This window comes from Carettochelys insculpta, chromosome 7 (assembly GCF_033958435.1).
Source record: "Carettochelys insculpta isolate YL-2023 chromosome 7, ASM3395843v1, whole genome shotgun sequence".
NCBI lineage: Eukaryota > Metazoa > Chordata > Testudines > Carettochelyidae > Carettochelys > Carettochelys insculpta.
Window position 1 is genome coordinate 33,643,011 of NC_134143.1, and position 14,124 is coordinate 33,657,134.

Below are 14,124 nucleotides of genomic sequence, written 5' to 3' on the forward strand. Positions count from 1 at the left end.
ACCTGCCGGCGCAGGAGGTACACTGCTTAGAGAACAGCCATGCTCGCACCAGGGGAACCTCACCTCGTCCTTTCCTGCTCCCTCAGTTAAAGCGCCCGCCGCTCGGGTGAGGGGCAAGAAGCGGAGAGGATGGGTCACAGGGCTGGGCGCAAGGTGAAGGCCGGTCCCACGGGGCGGGGGAGAGGGATGCAGCGGCGAGTTGACCGGACACAGCGGTACCCACTGCGGCCTGAGCCGCCCGGCCCCTTGACAGCCTAAAACAAAAGCCCCAGAGGCGGCGGCACTCGAACCCGCGGCCTGGAAGTAACACGTCACCACGCCGTGACCAGCCAACGCGGCGGGCCCAGCCCCCGGAAGCAGCCGGGCGAAGAGGCGCTACGTATTTCCGGCGTGTAGCTGGCGGTTGCCGACTCCGAGTAAGTGAGCGGGGGCCGACGACTGCCGAGGAGCCGCAGCCCGGGTCAGTCACACGGGGGGGAGGTGCGAGTGGTTGCTGCCGGACGGGGAGGTGAGGGGCGGCCGGGTCGGGCGGGGCGGCGAGTGGGATACGGGCCTGGGGTGTAGGGCCGCGGTCGGGCCCGGTGGGGGAGGGGAGCCGAGTGACACGCAGTCGGTTCGGGTGGGAGCCGCGACGCGCGCGCAGGGGGCTGCTCTGCCGTGGGCGGCGCGGGGTGGGGAGTCCAGCCCTTCCGCGGGGTCTCTGTCCGGCTCCCTTCTCCGTGCGCTGCGGCCGCCGCGTCTAGGGAGGGGGGTGCCACAAGCCGCGCGAACCGGACCGGACGAGCAGGAGCACCCCGCCAGCTGCCTTGAGGGAGCTCTGCTCCCGTGGCAGGTACTTCACCCCTCTGGCTGCTCTCTCGTCTGGCAGGATTTCAACCTTCGCCTCAGGCGCCTGTTTGAGGATTATGGTGGTTGTGTTGCAGTTATTTGTGCGAGGGTTGTTTCTCCTGGGCTTGCTTTTATCTGATGAAGTGAGTCTGTGCTCACGGAAGCTCATGCTCAGAACTTTTCTGTTAGTCTATAAGGTGCCACAGGACCCTTCGGTGCTGTTTTATTTTTGGGGTACTGTAATTGACATAGGCTAACCATTAGCCACAATCCTAATTATGGCAACAGCACTAGGTGAGAAGTCAGTGCGCTCCTGGTACTTAAAAGTCACTGCTGGCTTGTAAGCACCAAATCATAATTACTTAAGACTAAAGACGACAAGTTGAAAGCATTAATCATGGCTGGGTGCAGCCAATAAACGTGCAACTTCCTTTGTGATACTTTCAAAACAAAAAAGCAGTCCCATAGCACTTTAAAGACTAACAAAATAACTTATTTGGTGGAGAGCTTTCGTGGGACAGACCCACTTCTTAAAGTGGTACTGGACACCTTTTTTTGTTTCTATAGAATATAGACTAACAGGGCTATCTCTCTCTTACTTTGTGATACTTGATCTTTCACTAAGTATTGTTTTTAATTGCCTTGTAGTTCTTGAGAAGGAAAACCTTGATTGGGGATCTGATTTGTGTTTGGATTTCCTTCTGAGTGCTGCTGAAATGTCAACCAACCTGTAAAGGTTGGTCTAATATAGTGGTTCTCAAATTGGATAGCAGCCCAATTTTAATGGAATCACCAGGGCTGGTCTTAATTTTGCTGGGGCCTTCTGGCCTTGGGTTGAAGCCCAGTCCCAAGGGCTTCAGGCCTGGATGGTGGGGCTGAGATTACAAGCTCCCTTCTCTTCCTCTGATCCCCTGCGATCTTTCATTTTTGTTGTCACATTGGGGTCACCATGCACTGAAGTTAGAGAGCCTGGGTCTAATGGACTTTTGACTCTCAAGATATGTAGAAAACGTTTACATTGTGTATGATGTAGGGATGTAAAATTCCATTTAGTTAACAGGTTAAACTGGAGGGTGTGGGGTGGCTGGCTGGGTTGAAGCTGCCTCCCTGCCATGCACAAGGACTCCTCTGGCCCAGCTGGAGTAGGAGAGACATGGGATGCTCTGGGTCAGCTGGAACACCCCTGGTACAGCAAACCCAGGGGGCTGCTTCGCTCCCCACCAGCTAACCATAACCGTTAATCCATTGAGGAAGATGTTTACTGGTTAACATTAATATCCCAGTATGACCATAAGAGAGATGTTATTTGTAAGAGTGCAATAGACATGAGCAGTTATCGTTAACATAGAAGTTAGTGGGATGTGCTGTGTAGTGGCACAGACTGATGATTTCAATACTATTAGCACACCAACTCCACTGGTACATATAGCTGCTATTGTGCAATCAATTGATCATGCCATTTGTGGAAGAGGAGATGTTGACCTAAAATGAAGTTGTCCCTACTGTTTGAAAATTTCCAGGGATCTTAAGCATCCACCCAAAATGGGGACCCAATACCCTCTTTCAATTCCAGTAATATTTTGGATAAAAAGTTGAATTCTGCATTCTGGTACAGAGGCAAGTATACTTGGTTTGGCAAGCCAGTCAATGTCAATAAACCACTCAAATCTTTGCCTTTTTTTTGACCACAAATATCATCAAATCATATCAAGCATACCCTGATATAGGTGGCTGTTTACCCTTCTGATTGCATCATGGTCTTTTGTGTCTTTCTTAACTTGATCACATTTTTTTAGATAAAGTAACTCAGTTAAATAACTCGTTTTAATTAGTCATGAGTATCTAAGGTTAAACCTGTTGGAATCTATAAAGATGGTGGGTTTTTTCCCCTTCCTGTTACAATTCTTTAAAATGTTGTGCTTTAAAATATTTTATCATTGTTAACATTATTTGAGCAATCAGTTGAGCAGTTACTTTTGGACCTGTCAAATACCCTCCCTTACTAATCTTAGGTTAGCATCTTAATCTATGGGGGTTAATGTGTTTACCCATAAATGTCTCATGTTTATTTTTTGCAGGCAACTAATCTTCAACCATGTCTTTCATTTTTGAATGGATTTACAATGGCTTCAGCAGCGTGTTGCAATTTTTAGGTAATATTTCAAATGTGCATTCACATTCAAACATAAATTGTTGGCTTAAGTAAACAGATTTTAAATTATTCTGGTTAAATCAGTGCAAATGCTAAATATGCACACAAACAAGTTTAACTGTTGCTTAAATTAGTTTAATTTGGTAACTTACCTACACAAGATAAACCATTTTAACAATATTTAAGCTGGCTTGAGAACATCTGTAGTGAGCCTTTGCACTACTTTTAACTAGATCAGATTAAAATCTAGTTGACTATCAAGTTTAAACAGATGCACCTTTTCTAGTATAGTTAACACCCTTAATGAATGTAATGGTTCATTGGGATTTTTCTGTCCTGTTATAATAGCAAACAATATTGATGAGATGGGGGTAGTATGACTTGTACCTAATTTTCAAAATAGCTGAGTAATAAGAGAAACTAGGCCCACAATTTAATTTTTAAAAATGTGACAACTAATATATTGAAATGTTCCTTCTCCTTTATCTGTGTGAGCCTTGCCTCTTGCTGTGCTGTTGTATCAGGATTACTGCACAGTTTATAATGAAGATATTCTCCCCTTCCATACTTCTGGAACAATTACCTAATCTTTCCAACTCTCTGCATAACTATTATTCTGAGTTTTATGGACACAATTGTAGGCACAGAAGTTAGGTTACCTGCCCATTGTGTTTCAGGAAAATCTGTGGCTTACCCAGGAAGAGTGACCATATTTAACTTTATTCCTTCTGGTTTAAAGTTAAATATCAAATAATAGACATGTAGAGCTTGAAGGACATGCAGAGTTCTTCTGTGCTGAGACAGAACCAACAATAACTAGACCAGGGGTGTGCAAAGTTGGGGGCAGGCCCCTGAAAAGGCGCATGAAATTTCATAAGTGGGGGCACAGCTGGATCAGCTGCTGGGTGTCAGGCCCATTCATCTCTTCAAAAATGTTGAAATGTTACTATTTTTATGTCTGTGTATTCACATTTATATACTGATGAATAAAGCTTTCACATTCTGCATATTACATATGCTGAATTTTTTTTAATATTAACATAATTAAAATTTCCATTGGTTTGGATTATATTAGACAGGTTGTGAGAGGCCCTGCTAATTGCAGGGACAAAAAATAGGGCCCAGTGTAAAAAGTTTGCTCACCCTTGATCCAGACCATCCCTTGGAGGCATTTTTCACCTGGTCCTAAAGTCTTCTAATGATGGAAGTTCCACAGTGCTTAACTAACATTATGTTAGAAATGTTTGCCTACTATCTAACCTAAATATTCCTTACTGCAAACTAAACTGATTACAACTTGTCTGTCCTTCAGTGATATGGAGAAATGTGATACCCAAAACTGGACATAATGCTTCAGTAGAGGCCTTACCAGTCCTAATGCTTGTTGTATGTAAGACATATGATATGATATGATATAGTTAGTACATGCCCTATAATATCAGACTTTTTGTGATTTCATCACATTTGCTCACTCAGTTTTCAATCCACCCAAATGACTAGATCTTCTTGTGCAGTACTACCAACCTGTGAGTTAGTCCCCATTTTTATTTGTGTATTTGATTTGTCCTTCCTAAGTATAGTACTTAACACTCCTTTTTGTTGAATCTCATCTTGTGGATTTCAGGTCAGTTTCTCAATGTAGCAAGGTCATTTTTGAATTTGAATCCTGTCCTGCAAAGTGCTTGCAGCCCCTTTCCAGTTTGCTGTTACCCAAAAACGTCCTAAGTAGGAATCTATGTCTGTCTTAGAGTTCATGGATTCTGTGACTTCTGCGGTAGCTGGGGAGATGAAGTGGAGGCCCCAGAGCGGCTAACCAAAGCAGCTGTTACCTGGGCAGCCCCAGTTGCACACATGTGCCCTGGCAGCAACCCTCTGTGCTGTGGTTCTTGGCCGGCCCCCAGAAAAAGATTGTTGGGGTTGTAAATCATGGACAGGTCACAGGCCATGACTTTTTGTTTATTGCCTATTACTTGTCCATGACTTTTACGAAAAATACCTGTAACTAAGGCATAGCACACTGCACCGTGTTACTTAAATCAATGAAAATGTAGAATACTATCAGACACAGGACAGACCCCCTGAAGCATCCACTAGGTATGTACTTCTAGTGTGATAGCATACCCTTAACTATTCTGTGTACAGCTCACCATTGTTTTCAAGTCCATTTTGGGTCTTTTCAGTTGCGTTTCATGAGAGAACATAAGAACATAAGAATGGCCATACTGGGTCAGACCAAAGGTCCATCAAGCCCAGCATCCCATCTGCCGACGGTGGCCAATGCCAGGTGCCCCAGAGAAGGAGAACAGAAGACAAGTGATTTATCTCCTGCCATCCATCTCCTGCCCTTGTTATGAAGGCTAGGGCACCATACTTTATCCCTGGCTAATAGCCATTTATGGACCTGACCTGCAAAAATTTATCAAGCTCTTTTTTAAACCCTAATAGAGTCCTGGCCTTCACAGCCTCCTCGGGCAAGGAGTTCCACAGGTTGACTGTGCGCTGTGTGAAGAAAAATTTCCTTTTATTAGTTTTGAACCTACTACCCATCAATTTCATTTGGTGTCCCCTAGTTCTTGTATTATGGGAAAAGGTAAATAATTTTTCTATATTCACTTTCTCCACACCGTTCATGATTTTATATACCTCTATCATATCGCCCCTCAATCGCCTTTTTTCCAAACTGAAAAGTCCCAGTCTCTCTAGCCTCTCCCCATATGGGACCCTTTCCAAGCCCCTAATCATCTTAGTCGCCCTTTTCTGAACCTTTTCTAATGCCAATATATCTTTTTTGAGGTGAGGAGACCACATCTGCACGCAGTACTCGAGATGTGGGCGTACCATAGTTTTATATAGGGGAAGTATGATATCTTTTGTCTTATTATCGATCCCTTTTTTAATAATTCCTAACATCCTATTTGCCTTACTAACTGCCGCTGCACACTGCGCGGATGTCTTCAGAGAACTATCCACTATAACTCCAAGATCCCTTTCCTGATCTGTCGTAGCTAAATTTGACCCCATCATGTAGTACGTGTAATTTGGGTTATTTTTTCCCAACATGCATTACCTTACACTTACCCACATTAAATTTCATTTGCCATTTTGCTGCCCAATCACTCAGTTTGCTGAGATCTTTTTGTAGTTCTTCACAATCCCTTTTGCTTTTGACTGTCCTGAACAACTTGGTGTCATCTGCAAATACAGATGCTTTCCCTTGAACTATACTGCATCTGTTTCCTATTGTCTAGTTACTTAACTCATGTTAACAAGACTTGGAAAACTTAGACAATACCTGCTGGCGCAAGGATTAAATCTTTGAATTGCCTGACCAGCATACTTCAGCAACCAAGCAATGTCTTCTCCTGTTCAGTGTCCTGCTGGCTGGATTCCACACCAAATACTGGGGCCCCAAGACATAAGGCTGTTGGTAATTGAACTGAGCTCGATTCTATTATCTATCCAACATTAGATCCAGTACAAACCAAACTGATGTGGATTGGATCCAAATAGAACAGGGGTGGGGAACCCCTGGCCTGTGCTTCAGCTCCAGACTGGCTTCTTGAATCTGGCCCCTAAGGCTCAGGACTCCCCTCCCCAGTATCCAGCCCACCACTTCTGTGTCCCCTCCTGTCCCAACCACAACCCTTGTTCCCACCCAGACCCGCACCTCAGCATGCTTCTGCACCCTCCCTCCCACACAGGCCACAACTGCTCCCCATCAGCCCCTCCTGCACACTGAACTGCCCCCCCCTCCATTTTTGATCCCACCTCAAGCTCCCAGAAGAGTCAGTTCGGCTCTGAACCTCAGTCCCCCCTTCACTGCCCCCTTGCCTGTGGTTCTGGAGCATGAGGGGAGTGAGATGTCCGTCAGGGGCCACATAAGTGACGGTTTTTTGCTTCTCACTTTTACGTGGAGCCCCAGCTGATTTTTTTTTTTTTGTGGGTCAGAGGCCCCTGACCCAAAAAAGGTCCTCGTTGCTGAAACAGAACAAGGTTATTGCTGTCTTTCCTGCTAAATTAATAAAGCACAGCTAGTTGGATAAATCAATTTATGGTAGCCAGGTGTTAGGTGCTTTGCTGAAGTTGTGGCAGGAGAGCTTACCACAGACAGAACTGCCTTCTAGTCTGACTCCAGTTGGCCCCAAACCAGGCAGCAGTGTGGTGGCTCTTTGGGTAGGTGTATACAGCAAAGTTGAAATAGGTGCTGTTAGGCTCTATTCCCTGTCTTATTTTGAAATAAGCTATAGTATGCCCAATGTCTGTATTTTGAAATAGACTGTGTGTATGTAGATGCTGTATTTTGAGATAGCTAATGCTATTTCAAAATGCATATTTTGTGTCTAGCAGCATTATTTCAAAATAAGCTCTTCCACAATAGCTTATTTCGAAATAAGGCTGTTGTGTAGAGATACCCTTTGTCTACCATTTTAGAAGATGGGGTGTAGAGGATGCTGTGGGCAGACTCATGCCATTCCAGCAGAAGGCTCCATGGGTGTGGTCCTCCTTATGTCATCACTCTAGCAATTTGCTGGAATGGTGTGTCTGTGCACAGACACTTCCATTGAGTTGGTGTGGTAGTGTCATTGAGGTCCCATCTCTATGTAGAGACCTCTGCTGGATGGCTATAGGGAATTTCCCCTCAGTGGTGGGGATGTGAATATTCCTGGGAGCTACCTAACCCTGATGGTAGCAACCAGGGCTTTCTGACCTCCCCTATCATAGGTAGCCATGCCCTCCTTTTCTTCTCTGACATTAGTGACAATACTGAATCTGGCTCTGTGCAGATTTTAAAAGGTCTCATTGCATTGATTCACATTTAAAAGGCTACCATAGGTTTGTTTCCCACTGTGGTGGGAGTTTGTGGACAGTTTCACATGGTTGTCTTGGGAATGTGTGCATTATGTGATACCACTGCAGTATTTATATATACTATAGTCTAATATACTATATTAGATCATATTTCTACATAATTGCAAATGTAAACCTGTTTTCACTTCCAGGATTGTACAAGAAATCTGGAAAACTAGTGTTTTTGGGTTTGGACAATGCTGGTAAAACCACTCTTCTGCATATGCTCAAAGATGATAGATTGGGTCAACATGTCCCTACGCTACATCCTAGTAAGTTATCCAGTGATCTGATTTTGAGTCCATTGTTTACTGGTTCTTCATATAAAATCACTCACAAAATAAATATTGTGCTGAAGTGATGGAAAAAATCCTTACAATAGTTTTCATCTTTAGAGATTCACTTTCAGTTTTAAAAATCTAAGTAACTGAGGATTTTTGTGTAGTATCTTAGCTCTTGAGGTGAAATTAAATTTAACTCTAGTAAGTCTTGTAAGGAAGCATCAGTTGAATTTATATAAAGTGAATGCAGAATGACTAACTCAGTTTAGTTAGGCTTACTTTAAGAGACTCATCAGGATATACTCTTGGAAAAGAGCAAGTCCTTACCCATTTTAATGATCCTATTAAATGACTTTTATCCTCAGTGGCTTTATCCTTATGTAACAGGCTCCTTCCATCATTCTACTATTCCTACCAACTATTTAATATAGTTGTTCTAAATATGTCTTAATGGCCTAAAAATAATCAATTGCTATACCTTGAGAATTTTTCAAAGTAATTAAGTGTACTGAGTAGTATACTTTAATAGGTGAGTTTAGAGACTCATTAGACTCACTTTCCTAGTGAAAACAGTCTTACCCTGGTGTGCCCCAGTATGATCAGATGGGTGTGGCACAGAACCCTCAACTTCATCACTTTGTAGTCTTCAGAAAACGCTGTCGTAGCCAATTACTACTATAGCTAACAACTAATTTGAGACAATTCACCCACATTTTTTAATTTTAATCCAAGTAGTATTTACAAATATCTTTTTTCCTCCTTATCTTTTCAACTCTGTCCTGCTGATCAACAGCTTTCATTTCACACAGGTCCATGCAAGATAACATTGGCACATTGGGTGGGACAGTCCATGTTGACGCTTTAAGAAGAGGTTCTTTTTGTCTCATTGAAATCGATCTGCACTTATCCCTCTCAATCAGGGCCTTCTTTTTAGGAACTTATTTTATTAGGTATTCTCTGAACCAGAAGTCTTCTCTACTTCATCTTCTTAGGCCTCATAACTCATTATTTTCAAGGCCTTCCTTCTGTGTGCTAGTCAGGACCTTTTCTTTACAATCCATATATATGTTATTAACCGAACTTAAACTTACTCTAATACCTTATAGTAAAGTAAAATGTGGTAGATGCAATAAAGGCTGCAATTCAGCTAACTGGAACCATAACTCTTTTTAGCATCAGAAGAGCTGACAATTGCTGGAATGACTTTCACAACTTTCGATCTGGGTGGACATGAGCAAGGTAAGAGAGACTTTTCAGACCACGGGTACTGAAAATAATTAAGTAGTGAAGTTTACACTAAATTCTGTAGTCAGTAAGAGTAAACTTTGGCCATATTAATCAAGATATATTGGAAAGCACTGACTGTGGTCTCTTAACAGTTAAAATTGAATAATATTTAGTTATATGTATAGATAATCATTCTGTTTAACTTTGATTGTATTTACTGTAGTAGATAAATGTTGGTTCATCTGCTTCTGACTGTTTGCCCACAATCTTTCTTTCGGTATGTTTCTGCCCTAAACTTTTCTAACCATAGAAGGGTTACATGTGCATTGAACCACAATGAAGCTTCCACAAAGTGGCTTACAAAGAACTCTCAAGTGTTTCTTTTGCATTTTTGAGCATTAGAGATTATACCGAAAGCTTTCTCTGATTTTTTTGATTGCGGGGGATGAGGGCATCTTAGAAATATAAAGAATGTCAAACCTGGATTTCCTTGTCTTGCGGATTAGCTTCTGTGCAATCTGTCTGCGCTTACATCTTAACTGAAGGGGATGGGATGTTGAATTTTTAAGAATTCTCTTCTCCAAAATTATTATTAATCGAAATCAAGTAGACTTCTAGTACTGGTTAGTTTTGAATTACCTGGCAAAAATCCCTTCCCCCTGAACAACTCAGCTTTGTGTATCAATTCTGGGGTAGGTAACCATCTTACAAGTTCTCCAGGCCAGGCAAGATGTGCACTTCTAAAGTTTGAAAAACATTTCAGACATCTTACACCGCAGAGAAACAAAGGTTGCAAGCCTTTTTTTTTCCTTGTCACCTTTAACTCTTGGTCTAGGCAGTCCTCTAAGGCTAGTACATACCATGGTGATGGGCTTGGTGTGAGATCCTAAATTGAACAAGAACACAGCTTTTAAACATACAAAAATAAGTCAATTACTTTTGTGTTCAAATGTCTTATTAATGAAAAAGTTAAAAAAAAAAAAAAAAAAAAGTTAGAAGCCTGCAGAAAGATTTGGTTACTTTTGGTGACAGAAGAGGAGAGAGATCAATGACAGTGTAGTTCGCTGGCTTCAATGCAGCTATTCATTTGAAATGTTTAAACTTCTAAATAAATCTTTTTTTTATTTTTCCCTGTTTATGGGCATGTGGTTCCCTCAGAGCAGGGTTTGCATAGAGATGTTCTTTTCTTTTCTAGCTCGCCGGGTTTGGAAGAATTATTTGCCAGCAATTAATGGGATTGTCTTTCTGGTGGATTGTGCTGATCATTCACGTCTCATGGAGTCCAAAGTTGAACTTAATGTATGTTTCCAATTTTTCCATGTAGAAAAACCATGCAGTTTTATAGATGCAAATATTCTCCCCCTTCAAGTGGGCTGGAACTTAACATACAATTATTTCTTGGTCCTTGAGAGAAATCTTCTGAGCATTATAATTTTCTTCCCTTCAAATAGAATTTGACTTGGTTAATCACCTTTTGCATTTAACATTTCACCCTCTATCACCCAATACATGCCTCCCCTTCCCCCCCAAAAAACCCAACATCTTGAATTCCAATCATTGTTTGAGATGAAGAGTTAACTATTGTACAGTCATGGGAATAATTTAAACTTTTCCTAGGTTGTACTGAAAGTCTGCAGGTAATTTTAAATAGCCAGTGTACTTTGCACAGTAGCTGTCTTCAAGATCCTGTTGTGGTGAGATTTGTACTTAAATTCTAAGGAGTCTCTTCAAAAGTCACAACATCTAAGGATTATTTTAAATTGCTGCCAGTTTTGATGTGAATCAAAGAATAAGATTTCAGAGAATTAATTTTTGTAATTCATCATATTAATACTTCTAATTTGCTTGTAGGCACTAATGACAGATGAAACAATATCCAATGTGCCAATCCTTATTTTGGGTAACAAAATTGACAGACCAGAGGCCATCAGTGAGGAGAAACTGAGGGAGATTTTTGGACTTTATGGACAGACCACAGGAAAGGTAAGAAGAAAAGAGTTTGAGCCTTTGGCTATTCATAAGAAAACTGAGATCCTATGTTGTTGGTTTGTTTTTTTTTTTTAAATAAAATGATTTAATATGTTACCAAAAATGCACATCAGGATTTTTTTTACCAGGGCATTCTGTCCAAACATTATTAGAAAGATATTAAAAATGCTGGAGTATTAATGGGAACTTTCTGTATAATTAAGACTTGGCACAGATGTGATATTTCTGGAAGACTATGTCAGTTTGGAAGCTTTTTGTACTGCATCTAACTCTTCTAGTCCTGTCTTAGGCATTCTTGCTCATTTTGCTGTGCTGGGAATGACTGACCTTTCTTATAAAACAGTGTTAAAAAGATGATTAAACACAAATATTAAAGAACATACAGGAAAAATGCAAAATACATTTTTTGGCTCACTATGGAGTTTCTGCACTATATGTATCTTGTACTTCAAGTTTAAAATCCATTAAATGTTACATCAGAATAGGTGCCCAGATGCTCTCACTTCAGATCCTGTATTTCCATGATTTTATTTTTCAACTGCCTAGCTAAGTCTCTTGGCTCACTACAGTCTGGCTGTTAAGTCTGTAGGAGTGGTTGTTCAGATGCCATTACGGACAACTAATTTTAAAAGGCTCTATTAAAGAAGACTAAAGAATACTAAAGAGGTCTTTGTAAGACTGGTAAGTTAAACCCCAGCAGGAAAATCTTACTAGTCCAGCATTTGACTACTGGGTTACCATTTTGTAAGAATAAAGAAACGATACCTCCTTGCAACTACATACTCTGTGCTTGTTGTTGCAATTCTGATGTTCTCCTATTTGGTTGCTTTCCCAGGGAAACGTGCCACTGAAAGACCTGAACACACGTCCCATGGAAGTGTTCATGTGCAGCGTGTTGAAGAGACAAGGCTATGGCGAAGGCTTTCGTTGGCTATCGCAGTACATTGACTGATGTTTGGACAGACATAGAGGTTTACTCCTCTGGACTGATCCATGTTCACAGTTTCCTTATGGACTTTTCTATTAGAATGTGGAAGGCTCTCTTGCCACATATTGGCATTGACCAAGAGACTCCTGGTTTTCAACTATCCTCTTACACAGTGGTGTGACAACTCTTTTCCACATGACTGGGAGATAACATAATTCTGCACACGGGTGCAAGTTGTCCCTTTCAGTTGCCATTGATTTCCACAGAACCCATGGCTTTCGGTTACAGTGGGGCTGGTGTGATCTGGAATCCAACTCTACACACTGCACTGTAACAGCTGAAAAAGAGAATACGTCTCACCACTGTGGCTAATTGACTTAAAGAAAACAATTATATTTTTTAAAAGAAGTGTTAATGTAAGCGGTGTCCCTTCTAACTTTTTGGTTATCTTGTTGGTCCAGAGTCTATTAGGGTTTTTAAAAATTATTTAATGGTGTTTAGATATTTCCCAAATTACTGATCCCCAAATATCATGATATCAGGTCCTAAATAAACATAGATTTGGGCTTAACTGGTCTATAGGATGGTTGTGTTGTGACACTGAGTGATCATGAAGAGGGTGTTGTTGGGACAGACTCGTGCAATGAAACTTCATTACAGGGATTTTAGTCAAAAAAAAGGACACAGACAAGCACGTATGTTCTGTTGCTGCCCGGTGCTTAGGTATTTGAAAGCAATTTCCAGCCTCAGCTTCTTGAAGTGGTGATGCTATGGAAGGGACAGTAGCTCAGTTTCCCATCAGTCGCTTTTCTCTGGTGGATTATGTCTATTGGGTTCTCACGCTAGAATATAGATTGTTGTTTGTTGCAGGGTTCCACTGTATTATAACAGTAAAAATCATGATGTTATTTTGTTACTGTAGCATGAGTGTTCCACATTTGCATATAAGGTTGTTCATATAGACTGCACCATTTGTTTCTTTTATACTTAAGAGGCTTTGTCTGAAGTTTCATTACTGTCTCAAACTCTTTTTTCAGTTTAATAAAATATATATCTTCGTCCACAAGGGGTGGTGATATTTAGTTTAAATTTATTCAAGCTTTCATAACTGGCAAGTATCCATCCTTAAGGGAAAGTGAAGAATCTTACTGTGATGCTATGCAACATGAGGCCTGAGAACAGCTTTTGTGAACTTGCCTGCCACCCCTCTAATAAATACTCATGGGAAAAATGGAAAAATTGTATATGAGTGGGAAGTAAAATAAATCTTAGCTCTGAAGCCTTGTAGATTCTTGTCTGTTGCCATTATTCAGATTAAATCCCCACGATAGGTAGAATCATACTCCTATAAAATTGAGACATTTCAGCTCTAATTCCCTGTTCCAGCATCCATCATTCCTAATCTAGAAAACAGGAATTTTTGGGATCAATTAGTGAGGTCGTACTTGGTCTTTCTTGTCAGCTGACTCCATTCCCACAAGTGATGGTACAGGTTGAAAGTCTCTTGTCTGGCATCCTTGGGACCTGACTGGTGCCGAATGAAACAATTTGCTAGACCACAGAGGTCAGTATTGTCTAGCACATTACCAACCCTTTCGCTGCTTACTGTGATCTTAGAAGATATTTTGGGTAAATTACAGCTGAACAACAGCATAGAATATTGAGAGCCAGGACTGGTAGCTGTAAACAAACTTTTTGGGGCCACAGGAAACTTGGCCTCACTCATGATAAGTGGTTTTCTGGCTGGCTAAAATGATCCTGGATTACAAATGTTGCTGAGTTGAGTGTGTTCTGGATTAGAGAGATTCAACCTGTAGTGAACATTAAGAAACAATTTTTACTTATGGTGTGTTTGTCATTTTGAGCCAGCT

The 14,124-nt window shown here is 41.3% G+C and overlaps 1 protein-coding gene across 2 annotated transcripts; it reads left to right on the forward strand.

Annotated features, from left to right (window-relative positions):
• The first annotated feature begins 351 nt into the window (after nt 1-351).
• On the forward strand, nt 352-13,540 carry SAR1A (secretion associated Ras related GTPase 1A). 2 transcript variants are annotated; one of them, XM_075000283.1, is made up of 7 exons: nt 352-416; nt 2,907-2,981; nt 7,981-8,100; nt 9,283-9,348; nt 10,532-10,635; nt 11,188-11,319; nt 12,161-13,540. In XM_075000283.1, the coding sequence occupies exons 2-7, from the start codon at nt 2,924-2,926 to the stop codon at nt 12,275-12,277; spliced, it is 597 nt and encodes a 198-aa protein (XP_074856384.1). In that variant the 5' UTR covers nt 352-416; nt 2,907-2,923; the 3' UTR covers nt 12,278-13,540. The 2 variants fall into 2 exon arrangements, with proteins under 2 accessions (XP_074856384.1, XP_074856383.1); XM_075000282.1 differs by having other exon boundaries at nt 365-460.
• The last annotated feature ends 584 nt before the right edge of the window (nt 13,541-14,124 follow it).

What these genes read in the sequence shown, in the direction of transcription:
- SAR1A (XM_075000283.1), top strand. Translation starts at nt 2,924, where the DNA reads ATGTCTTTCATTTTTGAATGGATTTACAATGGCTTCAGCAGCGTGTTG. An exon ending in TCTGGGTGGACATGAGCAAG is followed by an intron (nt 9,349 to 10,531) that starts GTAAGAGAGACT and finishes TTTCTTTTCTAG; the next exon opens with CTCGCCGGGTTTGGAAGAAT. An exon ending in AGTCCAAAGTTGAACTTAAT is followed by an intron (nt 10,636 to 11,187) that starts GTATGTTTCCAA and finishes ATTTGCTTGTAG; the next exon opens with GCACTAATGACAGATGAAAC.